At 43.2% G+C, this 25,116-nt stretch overlaps 1 protein-coding gene across 5 annotated transcripts in view; it reads right to left on the bottom strand.

Annotated features, from left to right (window-relative positions):
- Positions 1-25,116, bottom strand: part of LOC130297070 (signal transducer and activator of transcription 5B) — a 206,459-nt gene that overhangs the window by 15,074 nt on the left and 166,269 nt on the right. For all 5 annotated transcript variants that reach the window (XM_056549295.1, XM_056549296.1, XM_056549299.1 and 2 more), the window contains 8 exons: positions 21,077-21,207; positions 17,952-18,103; positions 16,814-16,969; positions 10,370-10,549; positions 7,821-7,908; positions 5,320-5,442; positions 2,131-2,223; positions 1,784-1,990 (listed from right to left, as the gene is read on the bottom strand). In XM_056549295.1, coding sequence (XP_056405270.1) covers positions 1,784-1,990; positions 2,131-2,223; positions 5,320-5,442; positions 7,821-7,908; positions 10,370-10,549; positions 16,814-16,969; positions 17,952-18,103; positions 21,077-21,207 — 1,130 coding nt within the window. The remainder of the gene's footprint in view (positions 1-1,783; positions 1,991-2,130; positions 2,224-5,319; positions 5,443-7,820; positions 7,909-10,369; positions 10,550-16,813; positions 16,970-17,951; positions 18,104-21,076; positions 21,208-25,116) is intronic.

The raw sequence follows: 25,116 nt of genomic DNA on the forward strand, positions 1-25,116 counted from the left end.
AAAAGGTATTCCGGTGAAAAACTATTTTTTCCATACCAACTGTCTCCAGAAAGTTAAACAGATTTGTAAATTACTTCTATTAAAAAATCTTAATCCTTCCAGTACTTAGCAGCTGTTGAAGTTGAGTTGTTATTTTCTGTCTGACCACTGTGCTCTCTGCTGACACCTCTGTCTGTGTCAGGAACTGTCCAGAGCAGGAAGTGGTTCGCTGTGGGGATTTGCTGATAGTCTGGACCATTCCTGAGACAGACAGAGGTGTCAGCAGAGAGCATTGTGGTCAGACAGAAAAGAACAACTCAACTTCAGCAGCTGATAAGTACTGGTAGGATTAAGATTTTTTTTAAGTAAAACTTATTTACAAATCTGTTCAACTATCTGGAGCCAGTTGATGTGAAAATAGTTTTTCACCTGAATACCACTTTAACCGTGCTAATCCAGAATCCCCTTTAACCCCTTAGGTCACAGGTCTGCATTAGCCCTAACTCCTAGTATTTTGATGTGTAATGTCAGGCCAACATGTTTAACCCCTTAAGGATGCAGAGGATAAATGCACGCCGTGCACCTATAGTATGACAGGCTGTAGTAATGGAGCGCCGATAAAACTGATCAATGCTGTTCTATGGCAGGCTGTAGTAATGGAGCGCAGATAACACTGATCAATGCTGTTCTATGTCAGGCTGTAGTAATGGAGCACTGATAACACTGATCAATGCTGTTCTATGGCAGGCTGTAGTAATGGAGCGCAGATAACACTGATCAATGCTGTTCTATGTCAGGCTGTAGTAATGGAGCACTGATAATACTGATCAATGCTGTTCTATGTCAGGCTGTAGTAATGGAATGCCGATAACATTGGTCAGTGCTGTGCTATGGCAGGCTGTAGTAATGGAGCACCAATAACACTGATCAATGCTGTTCTATGGCAGGCTGTAGTAATGAAGCACTGATAACACTGATCAATGCTGTTCTATGTCAGGCTGTAGTAATGGAATGCCGATAACACTGGTCAGTGCTGTGCTATGGCAGGCTGTAGTAATGGAGCACCAATAACACTGATCGATGCTGTGCTATGGCAGGCTGTAGTAATGGAGCACCAATAACACTGATCGATGCTGTGCTATGGCAGGCTGTAGTAATGGAGCACCAATAACACTGATCATTACTGCAGCCTGCCATAGAACAGCATTGATCAGTGTTATTGGTGCTCCATTACTACAGCCTGCCATAGAACAGCATCGGAGTGCCGATAACACTGATCGATGCTGTTCTATGCCAGGCTGTAGTAATTGAGCGCTGATAACACTGATCAATGCTGTTCTATGGCAGGCTGTAGTAATGGAGCACCAATAACACTGATCAATGCTGTTCTATGGCAGTCTGTAGTGATGGAGCACCAATAACACTGATCAATGCTGTTCTATGGCAGGCTGTAGTAATGGAGCGCCGATAACACTGATCGATGCTGTGCTATGGCAGGCTGTAGTAATGAAGCACTGATAACACTGATCAATGCTGTGCTATGGAAGGCTGTAGTAATGAAGCGCCAATAACACTGATCAATGCTGTGTTATGGCACAGCATTGTTCAGTGTTAGTCTCCTATGGGAACTAAAAAAATACCGAAAAAAATGTAAAAATTTAAGTAAATAAAAAAAAATGCAAATAAGTCCCTACTCTAATAAAAGATTGACTCAGACCCCTTATGTTGCGTGGGTAACTGTCTAGAATATTGTGCTAATTAACTGCATGGTCAATGGCGTAAACTGGACTGTGCGGCCTCTTACCCTATTGAACTGCGCCCAGGACACGGTCATATTGTTGTAGTCGTCCTTGTGGTTACTGGTGTTGTTAAATAATTTCTGCGCCAAAAACACAAGGTTCTCATCACTGAGCCCTCGGTTACTCTGAACCTCCGCCTTAAACTTCATGTTCAAAGCATCGCAGAGCTGCGGCCAAAGAACCTTATCTGGAACCACAAATGGCACCCGGCCCTGCGGAGAAGAACAGAGCCAAATGTAAGAAGACTGAGACTTTTCCATAGGGGGAAAAAAAAAACATAAAATGAAAAAAATAAAATAAAATATTGGGAATAACGTCAAGAGACAAGACCCAGACAGAACCAATGACTTACCGGCTCGGCAAACGCATTGTCCCACAAGACTGTCGCTGTGGCGTTGTTGTCCTGACTCCCATGGACAATTACCACAACAGGGAGAGAGAGCGTCTGTAGGGGTGGACAAGAACAAAAATTACAGTTTAAAACAAAACAAAACAAAAAAAATATATATAATATATATATATATATATTTTTTATTTATATATATATATATATATATATATCTTTTTTTTATGTTTTTTATTTATTTATATATACACACACACACACATATATATATATATATACATATATTAGAGTTGAGCGAACTTACAGTAAATTCGATTCATCACGAACTTCTCGGCTCGGCAGTTGATGACTTATCCTGCATAAATTAGTTCAGCTTTCCAGTGCTCCCGTAGGCCGGAAAAGGTGGATACATTCCTAGGAGACTCTTTCCTAGGACTGTATCCACCTTTTCCAGCCACCGGAGCACCTGAAAGCTGAACTCATTTATGCAGGCTAAGTCATCAACCGCTGAGCCGAGAAGTTCGTGACGAATAGAATTTACTGTAAGTTCACACATCTCTAATATATATATATATATATTTTTTTTTTCTAAAATGTTTTCTTTCCATTGTATCCAAAAGTTGGAAGATGCAATCTCCCGGAAAAATAGTGCAGTCAGCGGCGCTCTCCTCTTAGTCGGAACAGGCTATTAGAATAACCGTCAGGGAACGGACTGGTTAAAAATAACAAAGCATTTCTTTTACAAATACATGCGAAGGAACAACGCGTTTCGAGGGGCGGGACCCCCTCTTCGTCAGGTTCTGATTGGTGGCTGGGTGTGACGTCCTTTTTATACACATCCAGGCCCGCGAAAATAAAGCACAGATGTTAATATGACGTAAAAAACTGTGGTAAAATCAAGAAGAACTCAGTATATCACATAAAAATCTTCTATCACTCGATTTTACCACTCTTGATTTTACCACAGTTTTTTACATCATATTAACATCTGTGCTTGATTTTCGCGGGCCTGGATGTGTATAAAAAGGACGCCACACCCAGCCACCAATCAGAACCTGACGAAGAGGGGGTCCCGCCCCTCGAAACGCGTTGTTCCTTCGCATGTATTTGTAAAATAAGTGGTTTGTTATTTTTACCCAGTCCGTTCCCTGCCGGTTATTCTAATAGCCTGTTCCGACTAAGAGGAGAGCGCCGCTGACTGCACTATTTTTCCGGGAGATTGCATCTTCCAACTTTTGGATTTTATCAGACCGTCTTCTACCAGCTAGAGACAAGACAGGATGACCGTGAGTTCAGGATTTAGTCCGGCGCAGAGAGGAACCATCAGGGAGCCAGATAAAAATCAATGGATTTACTAAATGCAACGCGTTTCGCTGCGCATGCGCAGCGAAACGCGTTGCATTTAATAAATCCATTGATTTTATCTGGGTCCCTGATGGTTCCTCTCTGCGCCGGACTAAATCCTGAACTCACGGTCATCCTGTTTTGACTCTACTTCTACCCAGGAGGGCTGCAGTGGACCTTCACTTATATTCATCCTACATTTTACCTTGTTGTGTGTGGGCGCACAACCAACTTTGGTAAGCGGCCTGGGAATTACCGTCCCCCACCCCCCACTAACAAGATCTGCTGATCCCGCACATGAGGCGCCTTCCTTCCTCTTTCTAGACCAGCTGGATACGGGACCAGTGCAGGCTGCACTCCTCAATATACCACCTAGTGTGGAGACAAGCGATCTGTGGTGTTGTGCTCCTAGCACAACATCAAAAGGTGAGCAAGCATTTACCTATACATTACACTGCATTTTTGTCCCGAAAAAGGATAATTGCGCTTAGATACGCATTGGTCTCTCTATTTTTATTTCTTTCAAATTGCGTTCTTTCCATTGTACTAACAGTTGCTATACAAGAATCGAGTAAAAAAAATAAAATAAAAAAATTGTATAAATATATAAAAATATATATTATTTTTTTCTAATATGTTTTCTTTCTATTGTACTAAGAGTTCCTATACAGATTTTAAATGTACTCATGTGACTGATATGCCTCTCTTTCACTGTCATAAGAACATGTTTTTGATTTTTTGTTCAGATACATCAAAAGTTTAGATTGCTCCAGAGATCCACTGCGATGGTGGGATACAGCTGGGTGAAGTGCTCAGAGGCGCGCTCCTCAATCCCCGCCAGTCACTTATAAGTCTATAGCAGTGTTTTCAAACCAGCGTGCTTCCAGGGATTGCAAAACTACAACTCCCAGCATGCACAGACAGCCGAAGGGTGTTCGGGTACGTTCACACGTGCATAAATTAAATCCGCTGCGGATTTTGTTGGTACCCGCTTTATCAGCTGGAGTACCACAGGTTGGGGAGCACTGACATAGGGTATGAAGAAGTGTTTCACAACCAGGGTGCCTCCAGCTGTTGCAAAACTACAACTCCCAGCATGCCCGGACAGCCTTTGGCTGTCCGGGCATGCTGGGAGTTGTAGTTTTGCAACAGCTGGAGGCACCCTGGCTGGGATATACTGGTATAGACTATGGTTATATATGTTGTGGTTGGAACCCATGTCCACATCTGGTGGCTACTGGCCACATGATTTCCCAGAAAAAAAGGAGCCGCTATTACCCATTGCATGCTGGGAGTGATTTCATCTATTTCATCTGCATTACAGGGGTACTCCGGAGGAAAACTTTTTTTTATTTTTTTTATTTTATATCAACTGGTGCCAGAAAATTATACAAATTTGTAAATTACTTTTATTTAAAAATCTTAATCCTTCCAGTACTTATCAGCTGCTGTATGCTCCACAGGAAGTTGTTTTCTTTTTTAAATTTATTTTCTGTCTGACCACAGTGCTCTCTGCTGACACCTCTGTCCATGTCAGGAACTGTCCAGAGCAGGAACATATCCCCATAGCAAACCTGGACAGTTCCTGAAATGGACAGAGGTGTCAGCAGAGAGCAATGTGGTCAGACAGAAAGGAAATTCAAAAAGAAAAGAACTTCCTGTGGAGCATACAGCAGCTGACAAGTACTGGAAGGATTAATATTTTTTAAATAGAAGTCATTTACAAATTTGTTTAACGTTCTGGCACCAGTTGATTTAAAAAAAAAAATTTCAATGGAGTACCCCTTTAAACAACGTTGCAGCACACCAATATGACAAAAGGGTCAGTTATATCTGTATTTAGTCTCTTACCTTCACCTGGAAAACCAATTCATTTCCCCCAACACTGAATTGTGACTCAAACAATATGGTGAACTTCTCCTCGGTGACTGACTCCGCCCCTCGCCGGTCCGAGCGTTTGATCCTCTTCAAGGACTGGGGAAAAAGACATGAAGAATAAGCTGAATTTCATCATTTAGTCCCAAAGATGGCATGCAGGGTCCCCCTATTATCATTATTGATAATTAAGAGGTCTACATTGTTACCATTGCATAGTATGATGTATTAAGGGAGTACTCCAACATTAAACTTTATTTTTATTTTATTCAAAATTGTGCCCAGGCTGCCAGAATTTGGAATAAATATATAACCGCTACCTACCTCCCCCGCTACCCCAGTGCGATCCTCTTCCTGGTGCTCGGGATTCGACACGTCAGACCCTTGGCATGAAGAGGATCGCACTGGAGGCTAGAGAAGGAATTCGGGAGGCACCAGGGGGAGAAGTGAGAGTAAAGTATATATTTTTTTTTTTTTTTAAATGATGGGGGCCTAGGCCAATTAAAAAAATAAAAATAAATACATTTACGACAGAGTATCCTTTTAAATGTGTATCTGTCAATAAGAACTCCTGCCATGTTCCATTTCACAAAAATTCAAACATAAAAAAATTCTCTTTATGCACAACTATCAAATTACTTTTGAATGCTGGCAGTGCTTTCACTCTAGTGGTAGCATGAGACGGAGTCTACAACCCACACAAGTGGCTCAGGTAGTGCAGCTCATCCAGGATGGCACATCAATGCGAGCTGTGGCAAGAAGGTTTGCTGTGTCTGTCAGCGTAGTGTCCAGAGCATGGAGGCGCTACCAGGAGACAGACCAGTACATCAGGAGACGTGGAGGAGGCCGTAGGAGGGCAACAAACCAGCAGCAGGACCGCTACCTCTGCCTTTGTGCAAGATGGAGCAGGAGGAGCACTGCCAGAGCCCTGCAAAATGACCTCCAGCAGGACACAAATGTGCATGTGTCCACTCAAACGGTCAGAACAGACTCCATAAGGGTGGAATGAGGGCCCAACGTCCACAGGTGGGGGTTGTGCTTACAGCCCAACACCGTGCAGGACGTTTGGCCTTTGCCAGAGAACATCAAGATTGGCAAATTAACCACTGGCGCCCTGTGCTCTTCACAGATGAAAGAAGGTTCACATTGAGCCTGTGACAGAGTCTGGAGACGCCGTGGATAACGTTCTGCTGCCTGCAACATCCTCCAGCATGACCGGTTTGGCGGTGGGTCAGTAATGGTGTGGGGTGACATTTCTTTGGGGGCCGCACAGCCCTCCATGTGCTTGCCAGAGGTAGCCTGACTGCCATTAGGTACCGAGATGAGATCCCGAGACCCCTTGTGAGACCATATGCTGGTGCGGTTGGCCCTGGGTTCCTCCTAATACAAGACAATGCTAGACCTCATGTGGCTGGAGTGTGTCAGCAGTTCCTACAAGAGGAAGGCATTGATGCTATGGACTGGCCGCCCGTTCCCCTGAATCCGATTGAGCACATCTGGGACGTCTCGCTCCATCCACCACAGACTGTCCAGGAGTTGGCGGATGCTTTAGTCCAGGTCTGGGAGGACATCCCTCAGGAGACCATCCCCCACCTCATCAGGAGCATGCCCAGGCATTGTAGGGAGGTCATACGGGCACGTGGAGGCCACACACACTACTGAGCCTCATTGGGACTTGTATTAAGGACATTACATAAAGTTGGATCAGCCTGTAGTGGGGTTTTCCACTGTGATTTTGAGGGTGACTCCATATCCAGACCTCCATGGGTTGATACATTTGATTTCCATTGATAATTTTATGTGATTTTGTTGTCAGCGCATTCAACTATGTAAAGAGGAAAGTATTTCATACGATTAGTTCATTCATTCAGATCTAGGACGTGTTATCGCAGTGTTCACTTTATTTTTTTGAGCAGTGTATTATCTATGCATAATAATGAAAAAAAATCTTTTTATGCAAAAAATGTAAAAACATTTTCTTAACGCAAATATATATATATATATATATATATATATATATATATATATATTATCTTAATGCAAAAATATAAAATACATATTCTATTTATGCAAAAGGATAAAAAAAATCTCTTTACGCAAACATAAAATTCTCTTTATGCATACATATTACCGTAAATCATTTTATGCAAAAAATGTAAAAAAATTCTCCCTATATCCCAAAAAATTGAAAAAAAAACATCCTCTATGAAAAATATAAAAAAAATTAGCTATGCATAAGTATAAAATAAATCTCTTTATGTAAAATTGTAAAAAAATATCTAAACAAACTCTCTTTATGTCAGTTTTCTACAGTCTCCCATAGGAAATACTTCAAACTGCATCCAATGCCATTATTTCCCATAGAAAATGTATCCAAATCATCCAAATTTCCTCTAAAGTGAAAGCATGTGTATATATGTAAAAAAAATGATTGTTTTTTGGCATCTACCAAACCATTCCCACCTGTGCACACCTACCATGTTCCTGAAGTGTGCACTTAGCGTGCCCGTGGCCTGGTGATACTCCATTACACAGCAGTTGTTTAAGATCTCTCCGCTGCTCTCACTGTGACAATAATAATAAATTATAATAATAATTAGAAATATACACTAAATAAATAATGATTATAGAAATATGTAATAAGTAATAATAATATTAGAAATATATAATAAATAAATAATAAATAGAAATATATAATAAATAATAATAATAGAAATATATAATAATAATAGAAATATATAAATAATAATAATAAATAGAAATATATAAATAATAATGATAATAAATAGAAACAATTAATAATTGAAATATATAATTAATAATAATAGAAATATTAAATAAATAATAAATAAATAGAAATATATAATAAATAATACTAAATAGAAATATATAATAAATAAGGCTGCGTTCACACGGCCGTCTAGACCCGTCCCGTTCTTCTCCCGTCAAAATAAAAAACGGACTTAAGAAAAAAAACTTACAATAACGGATGCAAACGGATGTTATCCGTTAGGATCCGTTTTTGTTCAGTTAATAAACCAAAAAAAAAATTAGTTTTGTTCTGAGCATGCTCAGAAGTAAAAACGGATCAAAAAACGGATTGAAAAAACTGATTCAAACGGATGACGTTACAGGCTCATCCGTTTTCCATAGACATCAATGTTAAATTTACTGTATTTGTTTTTTCTTCCGTTTTTTGGACGGAAGAAAAAATACTGCATGTGCCGTTTTTTCTGACGTAAAGAAAAACGAGTGCAGACAGGTGCAAACGGATTGTAAAAGAATCCCATTGACATGAATGGGATTTTTTTTTAAACCGTTTTGAATCCGTTTACAGTCTGCAATAAAGGAAACAAAACAGGGATAAAAAAAACGGGGACAGACGGCCGTGTGAACGCACCCTAATAATAAATAATAAATAGAAATATATAATAAATAATAATAACAAATACCCCAATACAGTGTTTTCCAAACAGGGCGCCTCCAGCTGTTGCAAAAATACAAAGTACAACTCCCATCATGCCAGGACAGCTGTCCGGGCACGCTGGGAGTTGTAGTTTTGCAACAGCTGGAGGCAACCTGGTTTGGAAACACTGCTGTAGTAAGGAACAATGTGGCACAAGACTATCTTTAGCCAGAAAAACAAGGGTTAAGCCTGTAGGATCTACTGATGTCTGCCATGCATATAATACACCTGGCAGCAACAAAACCACTGTGCAGCACAAAGCAGCGCCGCATACCGCAGTGCAGCACATGAAGCATGTCATGTCCTAAAATGGCCCAGACACAACAAATGACCCAAAAGATTAATTATTTACTCACTTAACTCATGCACCCATAAAATTTATATTAAAGGGGTTATCCAGGAAAAAACTTTTTTATATATATCAACTGGCTCCAGAAAGTTAAACAGATTTGTAAATTTCTTCTATTAAAAAATCTTAATCCTTTCAGCACTTATGAGCTTCTGAAGTTAAGGTTGTTCTTTTCTGTCTAAGTGCTCTCTGATGACACCTGTCTCGGGAAACGCCCAGTTTAGAAGCAAATCCCCATAGCAAACCTCTTCTAAACTGGGCGTTTCCCGAGACACGCGTCATCAGAGAGCACTTAGACAGAAAAGAACAACCTTAACTTCAGAAGCTCATAAGTGCTGAAAGGATTAAGATTTTTTAATAGAAGTAATTTACAAATCTGTTTAACTTTCTGGAGCCAGTTGATATATATATATATATATATATATATATATATATATATAAAGTTTTTTCCTGGAATACCCCTTTAAAACTTTCCTTTCCTCCAAATAAACCTATAATAAAATAAATTGAATAAAGTGATTTAAAGGGGTATTCCACCCTTAGACATCTTATCCCTTATCCAAAGGATAGGGGATAAGATGTCAGATCTCGGGGGTCCCGCAGCTGGGCCGTCACTTCCCCTCCCATAGACATGTATGGAGGGGGCGTGGCGTAACGTTACGAGGGGGCGTGGCATGATGCCACATCTCAGTCTCGGAAAACCAGCATTACAGAGACTGGAGCAGGACCCAGCACAGAATGTCGAGTGCTGCCAGAGAGTTCCGGCAGTGGGACCCCCATGATCAGTCATCTCCTGTCCTTTGGATAGGTGATAAGATGTCAGATTGTGCAGGTCCCGCAGCTGGGCCGTCACTCCCCCCTCCCATAGACATGGATGGAGGGGGCGTGGTGTGACGTCACGAGGGGGTGTGGTGTGATCCCTTATCCCTTGGATAGGTGATAGGATGTCTAAGGGCAGAGTACCCCTTTAAAACCACAGCTAGGTCAGGGCTCACCAATACCCAACCACTATTCAGATGGGGTCATAATGACCACTTGATATAAGAATTACCACCCAGATATAAGACGGGGTTGTTATAACCACTTATGCGCTTGTTCTTCGGCTCCTATTGATCTGCGGACACTTGACACAGTTTCAGAAGTGCTAATCAATACACAATATAGGAAGACCAGAGAGAGACGAGAGATGAACAGGGCGGTATACCACTTACTTTCGCGTGTTTTCGTTCTTCAGGAGGGCCTTGGCTTGCAGCTCACTGATGATGGTGGCCTTCACCTGCGGTGGGTTCATGTGGACGTTCAGTTTGCCGCCAACCAGCAGACGAACGGTTGCTGCAAACTTTGTCTGTGTCTTCAATACCTGCGGAGGCTGCTTCTCAATGATAAACGTGCTGCAGAGAAGAGGAAAGACCATGAGTACAGACCCCATGTGATAAGAGACATACCACCAGATGATGATGGGCAACATTAAGGGTGCGTCCACACCCCCAGGATCCTGCGCAGATTTGTAACTGCCGATTAGAAGCGGCGCCCAGTCATTTAGTTTACATTGAAATCTGCAGCAGAAAATCCTGCGCATCAAATCTGTGTATGTGTGAACGTACCCTAACCCTACTCCGGTGGAAAACAAATGCTTTCAAATCAACTGGTGACAGAAAGTTAAACAGATTTGTAAATTTCTTCTATATAAAAATCTTAATCCTTCCAGTACTTATCAGCTGCTGTATACTCCACAGGAAGTTGTGTAGTTATTTCCAGTCTGAACACACTGCTCTCTGCTGACACATCTGTCCATGTCAGGTACTGTCCAGAGCAGGAGAGGTTTGCTATGGGGGATTGGTCTTGTTCAGGACAGTTCATGACACGGACAAAGATGGCAGTAGAGAGCAATGAGTCTGGAAAGACTACATGACCATCTCCGAAGCATACAGCAGCTGATAAGTACTGGAATGTATGAATTTTTTTTAAGGGAACCTGTCATGTTATAAAATGGAGCAAATCACTTTAGAAAACCTCTCAAGCTCTGGACAGTTCCTAACACGGACAGAGGGGGCAGCAGAGAGCACTGTGGTCAGACTGGACATTTGTTTTCCACCAGAGTCCCCCTTTAAAAACCATTTGGGTTCATTCACACATACAGGTTCTGCTACTGTGTTTAATCATTTAGTAACCTTATAATTTGCAGCAGATCATGTGTGTGAATGCAACCTTAAAGAAGCACTCAAGAGAATCTTTTTTCTTTTTGTATGCCTTGTGTTTACCTATCTTTGTTGATGTAGCAGGCATGGGATAGGCTCAATTCTGCTTTGCAAATCCACAATGATGTGGTTCTGTAATGCTGCCTACATTTACCATGAATCCTGGGGTGTGGTGTTTGATAACTGCACCTGGTGCCAGGTGAACAGATTAGACTAATAAGCGGGTTAAGTTCAGTTCATACTATCTGCAGTTTTAATGTGTTTTCTTATTCAAAGTGTGTTTTAATGATTTGCTTTTTATTTCATTTTTTTTTTTTTTTTGGCAGGAGTATACAGATAGAGCTGGAGGTGAGGTGTATAACTACAGGTGAAACTCAAAAAATTAGAATATCATACAAAGGTCATTCACTTCAGTAATGCAACTTAAAAGGTGAAACTAATATATGAGAGAGACTCATTACATGCAAAGCCAGATAGTTCAAGCCGTGGTTTGTCATAATTGTGATGATTATGGTTACAGCTCATGACAACTCCAAAACCCCCAATTACTATGATTTGGGGACCATGTCATCTGCTGGTGTTGGTCACTCTGCTTCATTTACCTCTTCAGGAGACAGGGCGTATGGATACGCTCTGCATTCCGAGTCCTTAAGGACCGAGGGCATATCCATACGCCCGTGGCAAATCCGGTGCCCACCGCTAGCCGGTTGGGGACCGGAGCCGGATGCCTGCTGAAATCATTCAGCAGGCACCCTGGCACATCGCCCAGGGGGGGTCCTGAGACCCCCCCATGTCGACGATCGGAGAAAATCGCATGTCAATTCAGACATGCGATTTTCTCCAATTCCGGGCTGATCGGGTCTCTGGTGACCCGATCACCCGGAAAATAGGGCTGATCGGAGCTGTCAGCAACAGCCCCGATCAGCCTAAAGGATAGGAGTGAGGTCGCAAAGCTGCGATCTCCTCCTATCCCCTGGCATTAGTCAGAACGGAGTTCCATGGCAACCCCCCGTTCTGCCCGCCCCTGGATGTCGAGGCCGTACCTGCAGGAGAAGATGCCTGGGGACCTGGGATCTTCGCTGGAGCCTGCTGGATCTTTGCTCAGGTAGGGAATGGACAGTGTGTGGGGGGGGGGGGGGGAATTGAAAGTGAAAGTAAAATGATCTTTACTGTGGCAACCACTAGGGGGGCCAAACTGCAACATGCTGGGAGTTGTAGTTTTGCAACATCTGGAGGGTCACAGTTTGGAGACCACTGTTACAGTGGTGCCCAAACAGTAGCCCTCCAGATGTTGCCAAACTACAACTCTCAGCATGCCTCAACTGCCCAGGCATGCTGGGAGTTGTAGTTCTGTAACATCTGTCGCTTCAGATTTAGCAATTTTCATGACATTTTTGAAAATTGCTGCTCTACTTTGAAGCCCTCTCATTTTTTCAAAAAGCAAAAGTATGTCCATTTTATGATGCCAACATAAAGTGGACATATTGTATTTGTGAAGAAAAATATAATTTATTTGGAATATCCATTTTCCTTACAATTAGAGAGCTTCAAAGTTAGAAAAATGCAAAATTTTAAAAAATTTCATGAAATTTTGGGATTTTTCACCAAAAAAGGATGCAAGTAACGCTGAAAATTTACCACCAAAATAAAGTAGAATATGTCACAAAAAAACAATCTCAGAATCAGAATATTCGGTAAAAGCGTTTTCGCGTTATTAATTCGTAAAGTGACGGTGGTCATAATTGCGAAAAAGGGCTGCGTCCTTAAGGTGAAAAAGGGCTGCGTCCTTAAGGTGAAAAAGGGCTGCGTCCTTAAGGGGTTAAGTCCAGGGTCAACGCATCCGTCTACCAGGAGATTTTGGAGCACTTCATGTTTCCTTTCCTTTTAAGTCACATTACTGAAATACAATGGACTTTTGCACGACATTAAAATTTTTCGAGTTTAACCCCTTAACGACGAAGGACATAAATGTACGTCCTGGTAGGTGGTACTTAACGCACCAGGACATACATTTATGTCCTATGCATAACCGCGAGCATCAGAGCGATCGATGCTCGCGTCATGCGCGGCAGGTCCCGGCTGCTGATCACAGCCAGGGACCCGCCTGTAATGGCCGATATCCGCGATCGCGCGGATGTCCGCCATTAACCCCTCAGATGCTGTGATCAATACAGATCACGGCATCTGCAGCATCGCGGTACTTTGAATGGATGATCGGATCGCCCGCAGCGCTACCGCGGCGATCAGATCATCCAGCATGGCGGCCGGAGGTCCCCTCACCTGGCTCCGGCCGTCTCCCAGAGTCTTCTGCTCTGGTCTGCGATCGAGCAGACCAAAGCAGAAGATGACCGATAATACTGATCAGTGCTGTGTCCTATAGATAGCACTGAACAGTATTAGCAATCAACTGATTGCTATAAATAGACCTCTAGGGGGACATAAAAAGTGTAAAAATAAAAGTTAAAAAAGTAAAAAATAAAAGTAAAAAAAATGTAAAAAAAAACTTCCCCCAATAAAAAGATCAATTGTCCCATTTTCCCTATTTCACCCCCATAAAGTGTAAAGGAAAAATATTTTATATACATATTTAGTATCGACGCGTGCATAAATATCTGGACTATTAAAATAAAATGTTAATGATACCGTACGGTGAACGGCGTGAACGTAAAAAAAAAAAAAAATCCAAAATAGCAGCTTTTTTATAACATTTTATTCCCAAAAAAAAATAAAAAAAGTATTAAAAGTTTTATATTAGCAAATATGGTATCAATAAAAAGTAAAGATCATGGCGCAAAAAGTGAGCCCTCATACCGCCGCATATATGGAAAAATGAAAAAGTTATAGGTCTTCAAAAAAGGGGGATTTTAAACGTACTAATTTGGTTAAACAGTTTGTGATTTTTTTTTAAGCGCAACAGTAATAGAAAAGTATGTTATCATGGGGATCAATTTAATCGTATTGATCCAAAGAATAAAGAACACGTCATTTTTACCATAAATTGTACGGTGTGAAAACGAAACCTTCCAAAATTTGCTAAATTGCGGTTTTCTTTTTAATTTCCCCACACAAATAGTATTTTTTTGGTTGCGCCATACATTTTATGGTAAAGTGAGTGATGGCTTTACAACGGACAACTGGTCGCGCAAAAAACAAGCCCTCATACTAGTCTGTGGATGAAAATATAAGAGAGTTATGATTTTTTTTTAAGGAGAGGAGGAAAAAAGGAAAACGTAAAAATAAAATTGTCTGCGTCCTTAAGGCCCAAATGGGCTTCGTCTTTAAGGGGTTAAAGGGGTACTCCGCTGCTCAGCATTTGGAACAAACTTCCGAACGCTGGAGCCAGGAGCTCGTGATGTCATAGCCCCACCCCCTCATGACATCACACCCCACCCCCTCAATGCAAGTCTATGGGAGGGGGCGTGACTTGCATTGAGGGTGCGGGGCGTGACATCGTGAGGGGTGGAGCTATGATGTCACGAGCTCCCGCCGCCAGCTCCAGCGTACCCCTTTAAAGCGTACCTGTCATAGTGCAAAAAAAATATATATATATATATATATATTAAAATGATATTACTCAGTACCTAATCCTGACCATGTACATCTAATTTTTATGTTTCTAGCACCTTTATTTTTTTTTATTACACTTTTATTGTTGCTCACTCTCTAAGAGAGGGGGCGTGGCATCCAATCACTCCAGGCTGCTCTGTTCCTCTCTGTTTTCATGCTGCACATGTGCCTCCAGCTGTTGCAAAACTACAATTCCCAGCATGCCGGGACAGCCAAAGGTTTTCCAAGCATGCTGGGAGTTGTAGTTTTGCAACAGTTGCAGGCACCCTGTTGGGAAACACTGCTCTAGAGAGCCCAAGTTTTTTCCCTACCCTGCCGCAGGTTTCCCTGCTAATGTGACTCCCATGCTCAGTGGCGCTGTACCCCCCCACAACCCCTGTGCTCCAACAGACACCTGTCACACCGGCCGACCTCTTGCTCAGCGTAAGCGCTGCTCTTCAGTCCCAGGCGGCAGAACTGCTCCCCTGCACTCCATGGGACCAGGACGTGCAGAAAATGTACCTGTTGCTGATTGCTCTGCCGCCTCCCCTTTATGATGCCCGCTCCTATATATGCCTGCTCCTGGGGGTGCACGCTGCTCTAGGGATCAATCCAGGCTGAGGGTGAGTGAGTCTGTGGGCTGGCCCTTCTTTGCGCTCTCCCTGCGCTCCTTCACAGGCAGTGCGTGCCCGCACATAAGCTGTGTCGCATACAGCGGAGATCGCCTTTACTGAATACCAGCACACTTTACGGCTGGTATCTGGTATGCTGCAAAATCCAGACCAGTATGTCTGGCAAAAGACAGACGACCCCTAGTGGTGACAATTTTTAGATATAATTTCTAGGGAAAATTGGCATTTAAAGAAAAATAAATTTATATTGTAAAAAGCCATCATATGATTAGTTCTATAATATATAAAAAGTTTTTAACAATGAACGTGCCTCTTTAACCTGTATTATATATATCCTGATTCCATAGAGATAGCAGCAGTATACAGATAGAGCTGGAGGGGTGGGGTGTAAAACTTCTAAAGGTATATATCCTGATCCCATTAAGACAGAAGTAGCAGTATACAGATAGAGCTGGAGGAGAGGTGTATAACAACTATATATCCTGATCCCATAGAGATAGCAGCAGTATACAGATAGAGCTGGAGGGGTGGGGTGTATAACTACTAAATGTATATATCCTGATCCCATAAAGAAAGAAGTAGCAGTATACAGAAAGAGCTGGAGGAGATGTGTATAACGACTATATATCCTGATCCCATAAAGATAGCAGCAGTACACAGATAGAGCTGGAGGGGAGGTGTATAACTACTATATATTCAGATCCCATAGAGATAGCAGCAGTATACAGATAGAGCTGGAGGGGAGGCGTATAACTACCATATATCCTGATCCCATAGATATAGCAGCAGTATACAGATAGAGCTGGAGGGGAGGTGTATAAATACTATATATTCTGAACCCATAGCTATAGCAGCAGTATACAGATAGAGCTGGGAGGGGTTTAGGTCACAGTGGTGATCACATGACCAAATTAGAGTATTAAAAACGCATTGATGCAGTGCTGGAATAAAACAGATGGCACTGTAGGACTAGTGATGGGGAGTGTGCATGATATGGGGAAAAATATACCCTGGGGTGTTTCTTTAATGTAAATATTTGTGCATGTCTACAAAAAAAAAAAAACACAACCTCACACTTACAGTCGGCAGACAGCACTGCATGCTATAAGGCAGAGGTCTCCAAACTGTGGACCTCTAGCGAAGCTACAACTCCCAGCCAACGGCTGTCCGGGCAAGCTAGGAGTTGTAGCTTTGCAACAGCTGGAGGTCCACAGTTTGGAGACCACTGCTATAAGGTATTGAGTAAGAGCGGAGGATGAACCGGAGGAGAACAGGTTACCTGGTTACTAAAGCAGAGATGATATCAGTGATGGTGGCGTTCAGCTCAGCCAGTAGCTCCTCCACCGCCCCGGGAATCGGCAGCTGCTGGCACAGGTGCTCTGCTCGCCTGATCTGCTGTCGGTTCTGCCAGATTATTTCTGCAAGTTTTTCGCACCTATGGACAGACAACTTATGTGTAAGAAAACTCAAATAAAGGGAGTAAGATCTGCTCAGCTCCTTCTGCTCTATAACATGATACCTGCAGATTGTACTGTATTGTATATATCATCTGCTCAGCTCCTCCTGCTCTATAACATGTTACCTGCAGATTGTACTGTATTGTATATATCATCTGCTCAGCTCCTCCTGCTCTATAACATGATACCTGCAGATTGTACTGTATTGTATATATCATCTGCTCAGCTCCTCTGCTCTATAACATGTTACCTGAAGATTGTACTGTATTATATATATCATCTGCTCAGCTCCTCCTGCTCTATAACATGATACCTGCAGATTGTACTGTATTATATATATATCTGCTCAGCTCCTCCTGCTCTATAACATGATACCTGCAGATTGTACTGTATTGTATATATCATCTGTTCAGCTCCTCCTGCTCTATAACATGATACATGCAGATTGCACTGTATTGTATATATCATCTGCTCAGCTCCTCCTGCTCTATAACATGATACCTGCAGATTGTACTGTATTGTATATATCATCTGCTCAGCTCCTCCTGCTCTATAACCTGATACCTGCAGATTGTACTGTATTGTATATATCATCTGCTCAGCTCCTCCTGCTCTATAACCTGATACCTGCAGATTGTACTGTATTGTGTATATAATCTGCTCAGCTCCTCCTGCTCGATAACATGATACCTGCAGATTGTACTGTATTGTATCTATATCACCTGCCCAGCTCCTCCTGCTCTATAACATGATACCTGCAGATTGTACTGTATTGTATATATCATCTGCTCAGCTCCTCCTGATCTATAACATGATACCTGCAGATTGTACTGTATTGTATATATCATCTGCTCAACTCCTCCTGCTCTATAACATGTTACCTGCAGATTATAGTAACAGCTTCCCTTTAAGCATCTTATTGGTAAATTACTATGAATACAGAGGTACAAACGCACATACCAGGTCTGTAAAAGATCTAGGCTGCCTTCAGGTGGACCCCCGTTCCCCGCCAGCTGCTGCCGTCTCTTCCACTGAATCAGCTCATCATCCAAGATGATTGTTTGCTGCTTGCGTAAGAGCTGCAGGGTTTTTTGGTGCTTCTCTGACAAATCCTGGAGAAACAAAAAGTAAACCCCCAGAAAAGGTTACAAATATACAGTCGGGAAGAAGTACCCAATGTTCTTATTAGAATGGTAATAAAGTGAATAAAAGCAGAGACAGGCAATGGACGTATTCACCATTAATGAACCCATCAAATCAACTCTCCACGGTACATGATGTGCGCAGGTAAAAACAGAAAATATATTCGGCTAAAAGCAGCGGGCCGTGCACATTACAGCAACCCCAACATTTCAGTGGGATCTGCTGTCAAAAAAAGTAGTGTGGATCCTACATGTTGGTGTAGTTTAAAGGGGTATTCCAGGCAAAACCTTTTTATATATATATATATATATATATATATATATATATATATATATATATCTCAACTGGCTCAGGAAAGTTAAACAGATTTGTAAATTACTTCTATTAAAAAATCTTAATCCTTCCAATAGTTATTAGCTTCTTAAGTTTTCTGTCTAACTGCTCAATGATGATGTCACGTCCCGGGAGCTGTGCATGATGGGAGAATATCCCCATAGGAACTGCACAGCTCCCGAGACGTGAGTCATCAGAGAGCAGTTAGACAGAAAACAGCAACTCAACTTCAGAAGCTAATAACTATTGGAAGGATTAAGATTTTTTAATAGAAGTAATTTACAAATCTGTTTCACTTTCCGGAGCCAGTTGATATATAAAAAAAAAGTTTTGCATGGAATACCCCTTTAAGTACTCTACCACTGATTGTAATAATAAAGGGGACGCAGGGGCCCAGGGCCCCTGCGTCCCCTTTATTATTACAATCTGTGTTGAACCACTGCATGGCAGGCTCCAGACCTAAAGCGTTGCAGGGGAACTGCATTGTGGGCCATAACAAATGAACGTGGCCATACTGTATTTCCATGCACAGCCAATGTGCTGAAAGCACTGAGGTGCAGTAAAATTTTTAGATGGGGAGGTTGCGCTAGCCCCTTCAGTCATAGAATCAGATACTGGTCATAAGAAAAGGCAATTTTATGCACAGAAATATATATATATATATATATATATATATATATATATATATATATACACATTTATGTATGTGCGTATGTATTATTATGCCGTAATAATTAAAATATAGAAACATAAAAATATATATATGTTTCTTTATTTTGTTTAATTATTACATATTATTATTAAATACGCACATACATATACAGTCATGGCCATAAATGGTGGCACCCCTGAAATTTTTCTCACAGAAAAGGATTGCAGTAACACATGTTTATTCCCTTTGTGTGTATTGGAACTAAACCAAAAAAGGGAGGAAAAAAAAGCAAATTGGACATAATGTCACCAAACTCCAAAAATGGGCCGGACAAAATTATTGGCACCCTTTCAAAATTGTAGAAAAATAAGATTGTTTCAAGCATGTGATGCTCCTTTATACTCACCTGGGGCAAGTAATAGGTGTGGGCAATATAAAAATCGCACCTGAAAGCAGATAAAAAGGAGAGAAGTTCACTTAGTCTTTGCATTGTGTGTCTCTGTGTGCCACACTAAGCATGGACAACAGAAAGAGGAGAAGAGAACTGTCTGAGGACTTGAGAACAAAAAATGTGGAAAAATATCAACAATCTCAAGGTTACAAGTCCATCTCCAGAGATCTAGATTTGCCTCTGTCCACAGTGCGCAACATTATCAAGAAGTTTGCAACCCATGGCGCTGTAGATAATCTCCCTGGACGTGGACGGAAGAGAAAAATTTATGAAAGTTGTCAACGCAGGATAGTCCGGATGGTGGATAAGCAGCCTCAAACAAGTTCCAAAGATATTCAAGCTGTACTGCAGGCTCAGGGAGCATCAGTGTCAGCGCGAACTATCCGTTGACATTTAAATGAAGTGAAACGCTATGGCAGGAGACCCAGGAGGACCCCATTATGGAGGAGACCCAGGAAGACCCCACTATGGAGGAGAGCCAGGAGGACCCGACTATGGAGGAGACCCAGGAGGACCCCATTATGGAGGAGACCCAGGAAGACCCCACTATGGAGGAGACCCAGGAGGACCCCAATGCTGACACAAAGACATAAAAATACATTTTGCCAAAATGAACTTGAGTAAGCCAAAATCCTTCTGGGAAAACGTCTTGAGGACAGATGAGACCAAGATAGAGCTTTTTGGTAAAGCTCATCATTCTACTGTTTACCGAAAACGGAATGAGGCCTACAAAGAAAAGAACACAGAACCTACAGTGACATATGGTGGAGGTCAATGATGTTTTGGGTTATTTTGCTGCCTCTTGCACTGGGGGTCTTGAATGTGTACAAGACATCATGAAATCTGAGGATTACCGATGGATTTTGGGTCGCACTGTACAGCCCAGTGTCAGAAAGCTGGGTTTGTGTCCAAGATCTTGGGTCTTCCAGCAGGGCAATGACCCTGAACATACATCAAAAAGCCCCAGAAATGGATGGCAACAAAGTGCTGGAGAGTTCTGAAGTGGCAGCAATGAGTCCAGATCTAAATCCCATTGATCACCTGTGGAGAGATCTTAAAATGGCTGTTGGGAAAAGGCGCCTTCCAATAAGAGAGACCTGGAGCAGTTTGTAAAGGAAGAGTGGTCCAACATTCCGGCTGAGAGGTGTAAGAAGCTTATTGATGGTTATAGGAAGAGTGGTCCAACATTCCGGCTGAGAGGTGTAAGAAGCTTATTGATGGTTATAGGAAGAGTGGTCCAACATTCCGGCTGAGAGGTGTAAGAAGCTTATTGATGGTTATAGGAAGCCACTGATTTAAGTAATTTTTTCCAAAGGGTGTGCAACCAAATATTAAGTTAAGGGTGCCAATAATTTTGTCCAGCCCAATGTATATTTATTTTAATACATCTATATTTTTTAAAATTATTATTGATATATATTATTACACACACACACACACACACACACATATACATATATATATAGATAAGTCTATAGAAAAGCACTGTTCATCCTTAAACATTACCAGTCTGTATTGTTGCAGGGCCTGGGCCTCCCTCTGTAACCAGGCCTCTAGGGAAGCCTGCCGCTGTTGTAACGTGGCCTCACGTGGCATGCGCTCTTGAGGGCTTAGCTGTGACAGCTGGGAAAATTGAGCTGTAAGAATAGAAACAGACAATATCTTACATACACTGTATATCCCACTATACTACACATTGGTAAAAGTACATATTTAAAGGGGTTGTGAAGCTTAAAGTAACTTATCCCCTATCCACAGGAAAAAGGGGTTCCATGATGAGTGGGTTCCCTGCACTCCCCATATACAGATCACTGATACGTGGGATCTTATGGTGACGTCCCATCAGATCACGGTGATCAATGATCTGTATGCAGAGAGGGAACAGATCTTTTCTTCTTTGCACCGGCAATCCTATAGCTCAGCAGGAAGTCACATAAGCAGCTCAGCAGGAAGTCACATAAAGACCAAAGATTGAACGTTTTGGGGAAAACTGCCAAGGATCTGTAACCTATATAGTTCATACAGAACAAAAAGAATAATTCCTCGATCTGTTGTCAGGGCTAATTCCAATCTGAGCTTATTCTGCACAATGTAGGATGACAGACTGACACGCACATTCCCATTACTCATCAGAATTACAAAACACTGGGAAATGTTCTCAATTGCATCACGGAACGGGTCGTAATGTTCATAGACATAATGCAAGAGCAAGACCGCCAGCTGGGGAATTAAGAGAAGGCCTTATAAAGTTATTCATTTTGAAGTTAACTATTAAAGGAAACCAAGCATTAGATTTTACCAATTTTACCATAAATAAGGCGTGGTAATGTGTAATACATGGTAAAATCTTCATCCTCACCGTCCCCGGGAGACGAACCTGTGCGCAGGGGTGGTGAGGATATGAAGTTAGAAAGTCTCCCCCACCAGCCCCGTAAGTAGTCCCCTGGGGACCTAGTCCCGTCTTCTCGGCTGTAATCACGCCCCCTCCGCATGATTGACAGCCCTCATCAACTCTCTGCTCCCTAACGCAGGCCGTGCACAGGCTGTCAATCACACCGGGGGGGTCGCATAAAACCAAGAAGATGGGACTAGGTAAGTATAGCTGCCCGCCCAGAGGACTACTTACGGAGTCGGCAGCGGGGAGACTTCTAACGTTCATATCCTGACCATCCCTGAGGGCAGAGACCTTTCCCGGGGATAGTAAGGATGAAGTAAACGGGAATGCCGTAAAAATAAAATCTCACCCCAAACAGTGTGCCTCCAGCTGTTGCAAAACTACAACTGTCAGCATGCCCCTATAGGATAGGAGAGAAGATATCTGATTGCGGGGTTCAGCCGTTTGGGAACCCCACGATCTCTGCAGCGGTACCCCAGTCATCCAGTGCCGGATGACTGGCGAACACGGCAGCCACGACCCCCATAATATCTATGGGAGAAGGCGTGACGGCTGTGTACTAGAATGGAGTGGGCATGGCATACCCCCCGCGATCAGGCATGTTATCCCTTGGATGTATAGGGGGGGGGGGGAGTAAGTCTAGGTTCATGCTACAAAATGTCCAAACGGAATTCTGCTTGAAAATTCCATATCGTGTGAACTCGGCCTTAGAAGGACAATAGCAAAATAAAAATAAATAAAAAAATTGTGATGCAGCAGGGTCCCATTGCTGTCAATGGAATTCCGCTGCACAGTGCACGCAATGGAGTTTCAGTGGCGGAGCTCTCAGCCGCTGACATTAATCCGACGATCTCTTTTTGGTGGAATACATTGCCGTCTACGGGGATCAGCAACGTCCGCGCGGTCCTAGAATATGTCTGACAGGATATTCCGCAGTCTGAACCCAGCCTAATACTACATTGTGTTATGGGTATGGCTGTAGGGCTATATGTTAACCCTCGCACAACCACGACCGTAACGCCCCGGTGATGCTATTCCGAGGCAGCCAGGCTAGCCTGGCCATCCCACCCAGCGCAGCTCGCCGCACATTTCAGCCCGGCGACGTTCTGTTTACACAGGTTATGGCAGAGGCAATCTCCGATGGAGTCTAATTGTTCTTGGCAAAGGTTTAACAATCATAAATCCATCAAAGCGTCTGAGAGCGGCGCAGCGGAGTGTAATTACGCTCCCATAATAAGCGGCTTTATTTAGAGCCGCTCTGCGGGTAATTGTAGTCGAGATTATAGTAATTATGAAAAATGCAAATAATCAATGTAAAAAGTAGATTTTTTATGCTTACCGTAAAATCTCTCTCTCAGAGGATCCATGGGGGGACACAGAGACCGTGGGTATATCTTGCTGCCACTAGGAGGCTGATACTAGGCATACAAAAAGAAAGTCGGCCCCTCCTGGCAGGATATACCCCACCTACTGACTCTGAGCTAATCAGTTTAGTCCCAAAGCAGTAGGAGAGGACAGACAGGAAAAGAAAACCAGCAGGTGTCCGAGGGAACTAAACAAAAATAACCGAACACAACTTCTCGGACCGAAAACCAAACCATAACTACAAACAAATGGGTGGGTGCTGTCCCCCCCCCCCCCCCAATAAATCCTCCAAGAAAGAGATTTTACGGCAAGCATAAAAAATCTACTTTTCTCGGTTGGCTCCACTGGGGGACACAGAGACCGTGGGACATACCAAAGCAGTCCTCGGGGTGGGAAAAATACCCAAAACAGAATCAGGCAGAAGACTGAGCCACTGTCACCTGCAACACCTTGCGACCCAAACCGGCATCCGCAGACACAAAAGTGTGCGCTTGGTAGAACTTGCTGAAAGTATGCAAAAACGACCAGGTGGCCGCCTTGCAGATTTGTAAGGCCGAAGCCCTTTGGCGCAGCGCCCAAGAAGCCGCAACTTAACACGTGGAATGCGCATTGACCCGAAAAAGTGGGACCTTCCCTTTAGGCTGGTACGATTCCGAGATGGCGGAACGGATCCACCGCGAGATGGTCGCCTTGGCAGCCGGAAGACCCTTGCGACGACCCTCCGGAATCACAAAGAAGGAGTCACCCTGTCAGAAAGAGGAGGTGACGGAAAGATAGATCTGGACAGCTCGAACCACATCCAGGCAATGGAGGGAACGCTCCTCAGAGTTGGATGGAGCCGGACAAAATGAAGGGAGAACGATCTCCTCGTTCATGTGAAAGGAGGAAACCACCTTGGGCAAGAAGGAGGGAGGTGGCCGAAAGACAACCTTGTCCTGATGAAGGACCAAGAAGGGAGAGTGACAAGAGAGAGCAGCCAGCTCGGAGACCCTACTAATGGAGGTAATGGCAATGAGGAAAGAGACCTTCCAAGAAAGAACGCTAAGAGAAGCGTCCCGGAGAGGTTCGAACGGAGCCTCCCTCAAGGCACCAAGCACCAGATTGAGATCCCAAGGAGGAGTGGGAGACTGGTATGGCGGGCCACGCCCTACAGGAAGGTGCGGACGTGAGGGTTGGAAGCTAACTGCTGCTGAAAGAGAATAGAAAGAGCCGACACTTGACCCTTAAGGGAGCTGAGCGCCAAGCGCTGATCCAGACCGGATTGCAAGAAAGCAAGAAGGCGCTGAAAAGAAGAGACAACCGGGGAGACGGACTGAGCCTCACACCACCAGAAATAAGCCCGCCAAGTGCGGTGGTAAATCCTAGCAGAAGAAGGCTTCTGAGCCTGAAGTATGGTGCGAATCACCCCGAAAGAAAACCCCCGAGCTCTCAAGACCGCGGTTTCAACCGCCACGCCGTCAAATGCAGCAAGAGTAAATTGGGGGGGCTGAGAGGACCCTGGGTGAGCAGGTCGGGGCTAACGAAGACCCAGGGGTACGTCAGCAACCAGCTGAAATACATCGGCGTACCACCCGCGCCTGGGCCAGTTGGCGCCACCAGAATGGCCGAAACGCCCTCCGCCTTGAGAACCCTGGGCAGGAGAGGGAGAGGCGGAAAGGGGTAAGAAAGACTAAAGGACGACCATAGGATAACGAGTGCGTCCACTGCCAGACCTAGAGAGTCTTGTGACTTTGCGACAAAGCAAGGGACCCGTTGTGGCGAGACGCGAGGAGGTCCACGTCTGGGG

The sequence above is a fragment of the Hyla sarda genome, chromosome 12 (assembly GCF_029499605.1).
Source record: "Hyla sarda isolate aHylSar1 chromosome 12, aHylSar1.hap1, whole genome shotgun sequence".
NCBI classification, from domain to species: Eukaryota; Metazoa; Chordata; class Amphibia; order Anura; family Hylidae; genus Hyla; species Hyla sarda.